This window comes from Saccostrea echinata, unplaced genomic scaffold (genome assembly GCF_033153115.1).
Source record: "Saccostrea echinata isolate AGI-Se365-2 ecotype Australia unplaced genomic scaffold, CSIRO_AGI_Sech_v1 ptg000045l, whole genome shotgun sequence".
Taxonomy (NCBI): Eukaryota; Metazoa; Mollusca; class Bivalvia; order Ostreida; family Ostreidae; genus Saccostrea; species Saccostrea echinata.
Window position 1 is genome coordinate 2957240 of NW_026889794.1, and position 13021 is coordinate 2970260.

At 33.4% G+C, this 13021-nt stretch overlaps 2 protein-coding genes across 2 annotated transcripts in view; one reads left to right on the forward strand and one right to left on the reverse strand.

Moving 5' to 3' along the window:
- The window catches only part of LOC133201776 (synaptic vesicle glycoprotein 2C-like), a 378785-nt gene that overhangs the window by 246061 nt on the left and 119703 nt on the right, over window positions 1-13021 (reverse strand). The gene's annotated exons all lie outside the window — the stretch shown is intronic.
- The window catches only part of LOC133201782 (interferon-induced protein 44-like), a 36727-nt gene that overhangs the window by 6828 nt on the left and 16878 nt on the right, over window positions 1-13021 (forward strand). The window contains exon 2 of the mRNA XM_061337584.1: window positions 1013-1153. Coding sequence (XP_061193568.1) covers window positions 1013-1153 — 141 coding nt within the window. The remainder of the gene's footprint in view (window positions 1-1012; window positions 1154-13021) is intronic.

Below are 13021 nucleotides of genomic sequence, written 5' to 3' on the forward strand. Positions count from 1 at the left end.
TGTTTTTGAGGTCAAAAGGTCAAAGTTCAAGGTCGTAAATTCATACATTCCGACTGTGTGAAACACTTTCGTTTCCGGGCGATATCTCAAGAAGCTTTTGAGCTTTTGCAATGAAAATTTATACCATAACTCACTAGGGCCTGTCTCGCCCCTCTCAAAGTGTCCCGCCCCGTTTTTATTTTAATTACTATTAACTGTATTAAAGTCGCTTTGCACTATTTTTAGCACAGGGGCATGTGGAGAGTTATTACGTATAATACAGGTTGTCGGCGGACTTTATATTCTTATTACATCTATTAGAACTGTTTAGTAAATGCTAAATTAGACAACATGTATTGTGTAAAATTTTGACAATATCGAACGTGAATATAAACATTATATGTGACCTAATGTTTGCATTTAATTTGCTGTATAAGCAAGTGCCTCCGTGGTCTAGGGGTATGGCTCTCGCTTAACATGTGAGAGGAGCCGGGTTCAAATCCTGGAAGATCCTTTTTCTTAAACTGTTTTTTTTTTGGATTTATTAGATGATAGTATTCTTCATGTGAAATGAAAAAGTTATGACGTCTGGCTTGTCCAAACTCATAAAATCATTATTACAGTGTGATAAATATTCTATATAAAAAGAATCTTCTATACACATATTATAGAATAAGCAATCAATCAAATCTTTATATCCATACTGGCATTTTTTTATTTGCTTCAATATACATGTATACATTTAATAATTCTACAAATCCAGTGGGGGGGGGGGGTGTCTGCCCCCCTCCCCGAACTGCGCAGACTCTTCTTTTTTCCCTAAGCGGGGGACACAAATTCTCTGAATTAGCTTGTTTTAAAATTATGCCAATGAATGAGAAAAAATTGATAATTTAGTAAGAAAATGATAATTCACTATCCATGTCATTGAATTACAGTGACTATGAACAAACATACAGCAATATCTTTCAAATGAATGATCATTTGTTTAACAGGATTGAACCATATATACATGTATATGTTTTATCTGCAGCTGAGGGAATACAAAATTTCTTCAAAAGACAACAAACATCTTATTTCAATGTATGACTGTCGGGGAATGGATGATACACGCGGTGTTACAACAAAGGATCTCATTAGCATTGTAAAGGGTCACATACGATCTAACTATGAGGTAATTGTCACCCGCTTTCACTGAAAGTGGGGGATATTAATTTGGGTCTGTCTGTCCGTCCGTCCGTCTGTATTTCTATCTGTCTGTCACACTTTCGTTTCCGCTCGATTCTCAAGAACCCTTCGAGATTTCGCAATGAAATTTTGCATTGCAACTCCCTATGGCCTCAAGAAAAACCCTATTGATTTTGATGTCAAAAGGTCAAAGGTCAAGGTCATAAATTCATTAATTCTGTCTGTTTTAACACTTTCGTTCCCGCGCGATATCTCGCGAATTCTTTGAGCTTTTGCAATGAAATTTTACATAACAACTCCCTGTGGCCTAAGGAAGACCCCTATTGATTTTGAGGTCAAAAGGTCAAAGTTCAAGGTCGTAAATTCATAAATTCCGTCTGCGTGTAACACAGCTAGTGCACATCAACAAAATTTACCATAGATGCGGGTGATTTAATCGAAATATTTACAAACTGGGGGCACATAAAAATTAAATGGAAATATAAAAGGGAAGAAGAATGTGTAACAAATTTGTTGATGTATGCATATTCCGTGTGTTCTTATGCTTTAGATAAATAATCGGGCGAAGTTTGAGCGAGGTGAGGCAGACAACGAGAAAAGAGTTGCAAACTTTCTCTCTTTTTATGTATCAGTCGAAAACGGTATATTTAAAAACATCATATAGAGACAAACGAGTTACATCATTGATAACATATAGCGCATATTAGAATACAAAAATATGAAAAAGGTGACTCGAACCCAGATTTAAAAAGAAAAAAAAAAGGAAAGGGGGGGGGGGGGTTCCATACCCCAAGTACCTGTGGATTTACTAAGTGATGCTATTCAACATGTGAAATGAAAAGTTATGACGTCTGCCATGAACAAACTCATAAAATCATTATTACAGTGTGATAAATATTCTATATATTAAAAAGAATCTTCTATACAAATATTAAAGAATAAACTATCAAATCTTTATATTCATATTGGCATTTTTTATTTCCTTCAATATGCATGTATACATTTAATAATTCTACAAATCGGGGGGGGGGGGACCCCCCCTCACCTGAACTGCGCATGATCTTCTTTTCTCCCTAAGCGGGGGACACAAATTCTCTGAATTAGCTTGTTTTATTTTTAATGGCAGTTATAGGGGATATAGCTACCCAGTTATCCCGGCAGTTAGTTTTTGTTAGTTAATAAATAGTGTAAAAAGTGCTATAATTTACTGATAATTGCTGATATTGAGCTGACTTTGTTGCTTTGTTGGTATACTGATATTTACGGATATTTTACCGTGATGACTGATAATTGTAGTTATTTAAGTTTTTATTAAAGAGAACGCAGAATCATTAAAGTGAATGTATTATTTTTTAATAGGCTTATTTGCAAGCAATTATTAATCAGTGCAAGACATAGGTGGCCAATTTTTCAAAATGTATATATATATATATATATATATATATATATATATATATATATATATATATATATATATATATATATATATATGGAAATTATATTGGTGAATGTGAATATTTGCGCGAGTTGGTTGTTGGTGGTACACATGCACGAGCTTGCGAGTCAACGGCAATACTTATGTTGGGTAGTGGCAGATAGTTAAGATATGTCTCACAAAATTGAAAATATTAATTTAGTACCTATGAGCCTCCATAAAATCATCAATAAGCAAACCGTTGACTCGTTGGTTGTTTGTGCCAATATTCACCAATATAATTTCAGAAACTCCTTTATTAAATAGCTAAAACATTTTCTTATTTATTTATTTCAAATTTCAGTTTAAATATCTCAAAACATATGAAAAGTTTTCGGTATTCGTATCTAAACTAAAATTGTAAATATCAACGTCTGTCCTTAAAGTTTTAATGTCACATCATTCAAATGTCCCTACCACCCCTTATGATTTGCTTATTGATGATTTTATTGAGGCTTATAGGTATTAAATTAATTAATAATTTCAATTTTGTGAGCAACATCTTACCTAGTTGCCACTACCCATCATAAGTTTTGCCCTTGAGTGGTTGACTAACTTTCAATAAAAGGCCAAGATATTGAAAGCTAAAAATCTCTAGACTTTTAGTAGTTTTTTCTTTTTTAATAATAGACTATTCTTTAGCTATATACTAGTAATATATATATATACATACATACATATATATATATATATATATATATATATATATATATATATATATATATATATATATATATATATATATATATATATATATATATATATATATATATATATATATATATATAAGCACTAAAAATGACCAACGACACGAACAATAATAATTGTCAAATTTTCGGGACGACCTGTCCCTTCCTCAGGACAAAGAAAAAAGTTAAGAAGTCGTAAAAACAAAGAAAATAGAGAAGCAAAAACAACTAGCACTACTACTAAACTACCAAACACTAAATATTTACAATGTTACATGTTTAATTTTGAGTTTATAAACAGTTGTGAACAAAGAAATCCAGAGCGCTATGAATTGCGTCCGGTCTATCGGGTGTACTCTGGTGAAGTCACCCGATATATCTTCTGTCAGAGCTTTAAAGCCCCCGTTAGGTAATGGATTGTCCAATCTGGTTCTTACTACCATGTCCTTTAGATTGTTCGGGCGTCTGTATGCAGCAAGTGGGGGCTCCTTAAAAACCTCTGCCATTCGTTTATTTGAGTGGAGAATTGGCAGATTCTTTTGAAGGATACCGCTGAGGTTCTTAAGGACGGGATGGTATGTGGTTACCAGAGGGACCCTGCCGCTATTGTCTTTTTCCTTGTAGCGTAATAGGTTTTGCCTGTCATGTCCCGCCATCTCATCAATAGCAGTTTGTACGGTGCGGGAATTGTAGCCTCTCTTGCATAAGTGGGACTTGAGGAGACCGCTTTGTTCCTGATATAAGGCAGGGGATGAACAGATGCGCCGAATTCTGGTGGCTAGACCCTTAGGCACACCCTTAAATGTGTGTGGGGGATGACAGCTAGTTGGCATAAGATACAAATGGGAATCTGTGGGTTTTGTGTGGAGACTGAACTTGATTTCACCATCAGTCAGGGTAGTATCTAGGAATATGTTTTTCGAATTAGATACGTCTACTGTAAATTTGATAGACTGATGAAAGGTGTTGGCAAACGAAATGAATGCCTCGAGGCTCTCGCGACATTCCACCCACTTCATCTCTATATCGTCAATGAAACGCAACCAGCTAAGGGGCCTAAATGGTGCTTGAAGTAGCAAGTTGCGTTCAAGTCTGCCCATGAAAATATTGGCATAAGATGGTGCCATTTTCGTACTCATAGCAGTGCCATTAACCTACAGGTAATGTTCTCCATTAAACATGAAGTTGTTATACTTGAGAACATGTTCAAGGAGCTTGGCAAGGGACTCGGTAGAAGGAATTTGTATGGATCTACACCACGGACTACATTAACAAGACGCCCTCTACTGGCCTTCCAGATCATACCCTTCTCGTGACTATGGACGTCACATCTTTGTACACCAATATTCCGCACGATGAGGGTATCGAAGCCTGTAGAGAAGTCTGGGATAGTAGATCCATACAAAATCTTTCAATTTTAGTCTTAAAAGTTTATTATTATTTATTGATTGCTTTAGACATATATCTTATTGCATTTCAACAATATCAAACAATGCCAAATAATACATAGTGGCATTGTATGGTAGTTTTTTATAGACTTCTGTCAGTAATACTTCTTGACATATTTTTAAAGAAGCTTTTCAAAATGCAGGTCGTCACCCCCCCCCCACCCCCACCCCCCCCCCCCACCCTTTGAAATATTTCTAGATCGACGCATGTTCACTTTAACACATTCTACACATTCCACTCTCCCTAAGTATTTTATTATGTCGTCCTGTCTCTTAATCAAGATTATAAGATGAACGTCTAATTCGACTAACTTGAAATGGAGCTGTGCAGTTTTAAACTGACGAAAACTACGCGCCGCATTTTCGTTTCACGGGGGGAGGGGGATATTTTCCATTTTCCGGATATTTTCCATTTTCCACTGCATTCTATAGCGGAAAACATGTTTTAACAGAATTACAGAGTAATCTCTTCTTCTTTCCAAATAATTATTGTTTTGAAACTTCGTTTATTTATATTTATATCATTCAGATATGCCTTTTGAAAATTGAGGAAGGTGACAAAACAGTTCTGAATACATGGTATATACATGTAAATCTCGGCGTTCGACATTTTAGCGGGGGAAAATGGACGTTCTATAGCAAAAAATGTGACATTTAAGCAGAAATTAAAATACATATGGACATTCAACAAATTGTTAAGTTATATATAATTATATCTATGCCTCTTCCGTTAGCCAGTCGGGCTAAGTATTCTGCCCCCTGCGGGGGTAGGGATAGGATTTTGCGCAGACTTAACAATACTATTCATTTCTCAGGATTGTAAAATACAAATCTGTATCTGTATTACATTTCCTCTTCAGAGTTATTATCATAAATGCTTATACCTGCACTTACCTTATAAATAAAAATGAGTTGAGTTTTATTCAATAGTTTTTAGCTGTGCCGTCTAAACCTTTGCTAGAGTCGGGAACTTAGAAATGTTAAAGTTCGTCATATTTTACTGGCATTACATTGATTGTTTAAAAAATAAATTTTATCCGAGAAAAAAAAAATCCATAATTTTTTTTTATTGAATTATTACAGGAAATTGTTTTTCTTCATATTAAATGCTTTATAATTTTTCCGCTGTAATTAATGTCTATTCACACCTTTGCAGGTCCTTCGCCCACACATCTCCTATTATGTTCATTCATGTATTGTGATTTAATTATATACTTGGCTCATAAACGCAATGGGTGTTTGAAAAAATATATATAAAGATATTAAAATATTATCCAATAATTTTTTAATCGTAAGTATAATTCATCTATTAGCATTACATGTACCAGCTGATCAGGGTGCCCTTTGCCTAAAACTCATTTAAAATTGCGGAAATGACACAGCGATTCGCATGACTGCATATTGTATCGATAGAAGGGAGTCATAAAACAACATGATGGGGTATATCAGTGTAAACAAGTTTCACACCTTGGCGTTCTTTTGTTTACAAATAAACAACATAATTACGTATAATTCCATGGATTATAGTATTAGTACATATACATGTATTAAGACCGTATATTGGGACTTCTTCTAAATCGATATACGTTTAAATCCTGCTGCATCGTATAACCCGTTAAGAGAAAGAAAAAATCCAAATTATTTGTAAATATTAATTATAAATAAAGTTTTTAAAAGGGTGCTTGGATGCCCGGAACGTTTATTATGGCCGGAACCAATGTTATAGGTATTTAGCTCTCTGGCCGGAACGTTAAGTTACCCGGAACGTAAATTATGCGACAGCGGACGCAATTCATAGCGCTCCAGATTTCTTTGTTCACGACTGTTTACTAACTTGAAATTAAACATGTATTACTGTAAATATTTAGTGTTTGGTAGTTTAGTTGTAGTGCTAGTTTCTCTATTTCCTTTGTTTTTATGACTTCTTAACTTTTTCTTTGTCCTGAGGAAGGGGCAGGTCGTCCCGAAAATTTGACAATTATTATTGTTCGTGTCATTGGTCATTTTTAGTGCTTTTTATAAATTTCCATCCGTGACCTTGTATCTACTTAGTAGATCCGACACTTAGGATATACAGTGTTGTTGGTTTTTAGTGCTATATATATATATATATATATATATATATATATATATATATATATATATATATAGATATAGATATAGATATAGATAGATATATATATAGATAGATAGATAGATATAGATATAGATAGATAGTTAGATAGATAGATAGATAGATAGATAGATAGATAGATAGATAGATAGATAGATAGATATATTCAATAAAAAAAATTTCCTTCGTAAAGGAGTCAAATAAAGGATAAATAACTCACTTTTTTCAGAAATAAGCAATATATATATATATATATATATATATATATATATATATATATATATATATATATATATATATATATATATATATATATATATATATATATATATATATATATATGAAATATGTGGCCTGAAAATGATTGCAAGGAAGTTAGAGAATTTGTATATATATATATATATATATATATATATATATATATATATATATATATATATATATATATATATATATATATATATATATATATATATATATATATATATATATATATATATATATCACAATGTTAGAAATGTGTGCAAATTCTTGTTTAAAATTACATAGAAAACTACACAATGTTGCATATTTAAACACCAAAGAAAACTTACAACTTCTTTATACTAAATGGATTTACCGTTTATATCATTTCTATTCAAAAGTAAAAAAAATATATCAATGCAGGCATCAATTTTTGAAAAACTCAAACTTTAATCTATTGCGCTTTCGCCCCATACGGGCTCACCAGTAGATTTGAAATAATAAACAAATTACATTATGACGTTATTCTTGTGAAGTTATGTACGCAACGTTAAACATAATATGATTGTGAAGTTATTATAATAATATTCACAATTGTATAAGGCGCTGAGATAGATTTAATGTTGATCTCTGATAAGATTTTAATGCCTATTATTTATATACAGTAAGAGAGACATTCTGTGTAAAATACACATAATAAAATAAATTGAATAATTAAATTCAATTTGACAGCTTAGTTTTGGTATAAACAGTTTTATGAAATTATGTTCTGTGGCTTTCCATAATTGTTATTTTTCCTCCTTTACTTTGTAAAAAGGGAATATATAAAAATTGTCTTTGCCGCAGGATTCGAAGTGTTCACTACATGGCGTGTTTCTAATGGCTGGGTCCTTAGTCTGTTGCTTATGCACGCAAACACCTTCGACCTATTTGGTTCCTGTTTGTTCTATATAATTTTCCTCACATGGAGGGCACGTCATTCAATAATAAGGTTTCCAGATTTACATATCATAGAGGATTTAACGTTGAGCTTCATTTCGTGTTTAGAAATCATGGAATGGCCGGTGTAAAGACGAATAATGACCCCCATAGAAAAATGACCGGGGGGGTCATTTTTCAAAGACAAAAAATGACCTCCCAGCCGTAGAAAAAATTGATTTTTTTGTAGAAAAAGAGCCCTAGGGGTCATTCTTTTATGTGTGCGTCCTATAAAAAATTGACCCCCGTTGAAAAATGATCCCTTTTCCAACAGAGTGCATGATACAAAATTTATAACAGGTGATTGATGCCAAGGTTTGAACCTCAATGTTTATTATTCTTCTTTATGCCCTTTTTGACCAACACTGGACGAACGCGCAATTAAAATGCAATAAAACAGCATAACATTTACATGCATATTTCTATCTTTTAAGCCTATTGTTTTCTCAGCACATATTGAAAATCGCAAAATGGCTACTATTGGTTATGACTGTTAACGTAATTTCACTTTGTGACTGTCTTCCATTTGTTTCATATTTGGATATTTGACTGGTTATAGACATTCATAGCTAAATACATGTGTAAACGACAAGCGGGATGTTCTGACCTTTTCTTGGTAAACAAAGTAATCAGCATGCTTTGAGTAGGATCAACTTAAAAAAAAAATGAAGAAAAAAAGGGATGAGATAAGTTTTCAGAAATAAATACGGAAAGTTATGCAATGTAATATATATGTATATTTTGAATGACATAAAAAGTCGTGCAAATGAGGTAGAATGTATCGAAAATGACATATTTCGTGCGAACGACATACTGTGGATATATATATTTCCTAATGAAAAAAGGTGAAGATAACGAACAGTGATGATTTTAAAATATCCACAAACATTACAATTCTGTTAACAGGGCATAAAAAAGGACCCCCGAAAATTGCAGAGGTCGGATCAGGTGCCTAGAAAGAGTAAGCATCTCCTGTTGACCCGTCACGCCCGGCGTCATCCCTATGAATAAATCAGGTAAACGGGACTTTCCGTAGTATAAAAACAAGGAACAAACAAATGACCCAGCTATAGGTCATATTTGTTGACACGGTCATTGATACGATCATTGAATTTACGAAATGCTAACTTTAAACGAGGTTGTTGAAACCCCTGTAACATCAACTTACATGTATCTGTCATGTATCTGTCAGTAATATGCCTCGATTTAAAAATTAATTGTGCTCTTGGGTATCGAATAAGTTGGTAGACGTAAACATTATATGCAAATGATACCGGAATGTTACTTCATAAATGAGAAAGGTTGACGATAAAAAAAGATGAAGTCATCACGTTTGTCAGACACTTTAGTCGTTTGTTGGTCTTTATCGTGTATAGTCAGTAGACGTTCAAATATGAAGCAGACGTGGCAAACATAAGAAGGACATAAAATTTCTGCATGTCTGAAATATATACAATTGTATAATGTGCATTCAATTTTATTTATATACAGTGGTCTACTCTATGGGAACTTCTTTTCACATATATAGAAGTAATAAAGAAGAATCCCAGTATAATGTACATTCAACTCTGTTAACATGGTCGTCTGAGAATGGGATACATACATGTAAGAGGAATGTTTTTTTTTTTTTTAAATCTACTTTAAAACAGTGATACATTTGTCAAATCAATATGAAAACATTTCAATACAGTGTATATTGAAGGAAATTAATGTTTTCAATTTGTAATTAAAGACCGATCATTTTACTTACCTTCCAGGTGAATACAAGGATTTATTTTTCTTACATTGAACTAAAAATGGATTGTAAACAATTTTGAAAGTTATTTCACCTGCATCTGAATTCCACTCAAGTGAACATAATATTCAGGCACAAAGAATAGGCGAAGAAGGAGGGATTGTCCCCCCTTTTCTGAATGTTAATCTTTAGCAATTTCTAGTTTGAAAATGTTCATTGAAAGTCTCGTCACCATCCCCTCTTTCTTTTACAGTATAGTTAAAAAATCTCTTCTACTTGAGTGGACAAGATGAATATAACATTCAGGCACATAGAATCAGGGGTGGGGTGTCCTCCCCCTTCCATTTCCATGAAAGTATTTTTAAAAAAATTTCGCTTGAAAATGGTCACTGCAAGACTGGTTATCCTACCCCAACTTTTTGATACAGTAGAGTAAAAGGAAATCCCCCTTACATCAATAAACTTTTTGAGGGGTTCATCAAAGATATTTCTAAGGTAATTTGTCATTTTGCCTCTTATACTGCGCCATTTCCCTTTCGATGCTATGCCTGACATTTATATTTTCTACATTGAACCAAAAATAGATTTTAAATGCAAAATTAATACTGGTTACACTTATATTAACTCCAATTCTTTCACTGTGTTTGTCTAGGACTTGAGCATATGGAATCAAGAAACTTGACATGTCTGCTTAATCAGTTGTATCAAATCAATCGTTGAATCATACAATAATTGCTGGGGTTTTTTCTGTCAGGACGATCAGTGATTTTCCACAATCGAAAAACAATGCTCTCCTCGCCCTTTATTTGAGCTCGATAAATCTTTAGCTCCTCTAGATTCTGAATCATCGCATTGACCTTAAAAACAGCAATAATTGTATAATGTAATGAGATCAACATATCATTGATTTATTCCCAATTTAGCTCAAGTGAGCATTTTGGCCAACAGGTCTTTTGATTTCTTATCTTTATTTTGCCTCCTAAAAATTTCAACTTGAATCCGCTTTAATCCACAAGGGGTCTTTATTCTACTGGGGTCATTTTTTTCACGTGGGGTATGCAGATTTTTAGGGTGATGACACTTTTTCTACGGGCAAAAGGGTCATTTTTCGACGTCGAATTATGACCGGGGTCATTTTTCGCTGTTGAATAATGACCGGGGGTCATTATTCGACGGCAAAAAATGACCAACGGTCATTATTCTTTGGGGTCATTATTCGTCTTTACACCGGTTCGTATGACTTGACAGGATCTGCATCATGGATCCTCGCACTTTTAAACTTTTAGTTTTATAGGGTTTGACGTAAATTTTGTTTTCAAATTAGGAAGTTGACGTCTGCTCAATAGTATATTCATTGGTTTATTGAGGTCCCTTAATGTTTTTGATCGTTGAAAAAAGGGAAAACTTGTTTCACACTTTTAAATATAACTTAGATATGTTGTAATTTCTTTGGTTGTGGGTAGGAGCGAATGGGATCTTCGTTGATTCCATCCCCTTGTTGTCTAATAGCTCGTAATTCATTCTTTTGCCTTTCGTATAGATGCTTCAATTAAGTTTGATGGATATTTTTGTCTGGAAAGAAATATTCTAGATTCAAATAGTCTTCTATTCTGTGACCCTCATCTATTACATATAGTACAAATTCTCCTGGTCCTATTAAATGGGATGCTTCGTTTGATATGGGAGGAATGGCATGAGTTGAAAATCAATTATTGATTGGGAATATGTGCTCTTGGTAGAGATCCGTTTTGATTCTTCTTCCCTCTTTTATGATAGGAATGTCAAAAAAAGGCAATTTGTTTCGTTTATTTTCATTGTAAAAAGCAAACTTTCATAAAGTCAATTAAACTGCTGTTGAAATGTTGTGGATATTGTAGTGGACAAGCGAGGGGTCTGAGGGGTCTGAGGGGTCCCGTCGAACTATGTACCGGTACTCAAAACAGTTTATATGCGGTCCCTTCGAGACCTCTTCCCTGTCCAAAATTGAAGGAATAGATATGGATCCTGGATGTTATCCAACCGTCATTTATTGGTCAGGCTAGTTGTATTGGCTTGTCTTTTTTTGTAAGTGTGGTCTTTAATTCGCATCTCGCTGAGTCAATCTAGTTTATTGAAAAGAAAATATTTATTAGGAAACTTATGGTAATTTGAATAGTGAACACATCACAAAATACGGTTTGCTATTCGAATAGTGAGTAATGAATAGTAACTAAGTTAGAAAGTTAGTTTCTTTACTTCTGATTGCCTTAATTATTTAAGAATTAAATATCATTATAATTAATTTATAAATATGTAGTAATTATAACAAAACATCTTCCTTAAACACCCCATATCTTCCAAAGACACCAAAGTATATCAGACCTCTGGCCTCCGCCCTCTGGCTGATATTGGTGTCTCGGGATGATACGGGGTGTGATATGGAAAAGAATATGTATTATTCTCTATTTATCAGCAACTACATAATAATTTCAGTAAATATCAGCAAAAAAAAAGTATAAAGTTTGGCACTATCAGCACTTTTTGGTCCATTAATGGTAGCGTACAATAATATACAATTATTCGCGGGTATGTTAAGGCTACACCTGGATATTCTACTTGCCTACAATATGACCTCATAATAAGCCATATGGCGTGAACTTTAGAAATAAAGATTTCTGAAAATCTATATTTAAAGGTTTATTTCAGGTCCTAGAAATGAATTGAAACATGCAAAAACATAGTGTAAACTAAATCTGGTCGTTTTAGGGTGGTGTTAATAGCTATGTATTTATCACAGGGGTTACATACCAGACCTATAACGTCATAACTGTTTAACAAATATTAGCTGAGTGAAAATGAAACGTAGCGAGAATTCATGAAAACAAATATATGAAATGGGAGTTTTAAGTCATATACCGGGAATATCATATGTGATTCATTAGGAATTAAAGATTTAAAATAGGTAAGCTGATTTATTTTCCTAATTTCTTCGTATAATGAAGACAGGCAGTGGTTTGTAATCCCGATTAGGCTTTCCTCTGTTGTTCTTTACAAAAGACATGTTAAAGTTCAACACTACCCCGAATACCTTGAAACATAATTTTTAATTCTATAGGAAGCTTGCATTCTACAGTATTTGGAAAGTGCTGCTAGAATCGTGTGGTTAACATGAATTGATGAAAAAATCTTCGATCT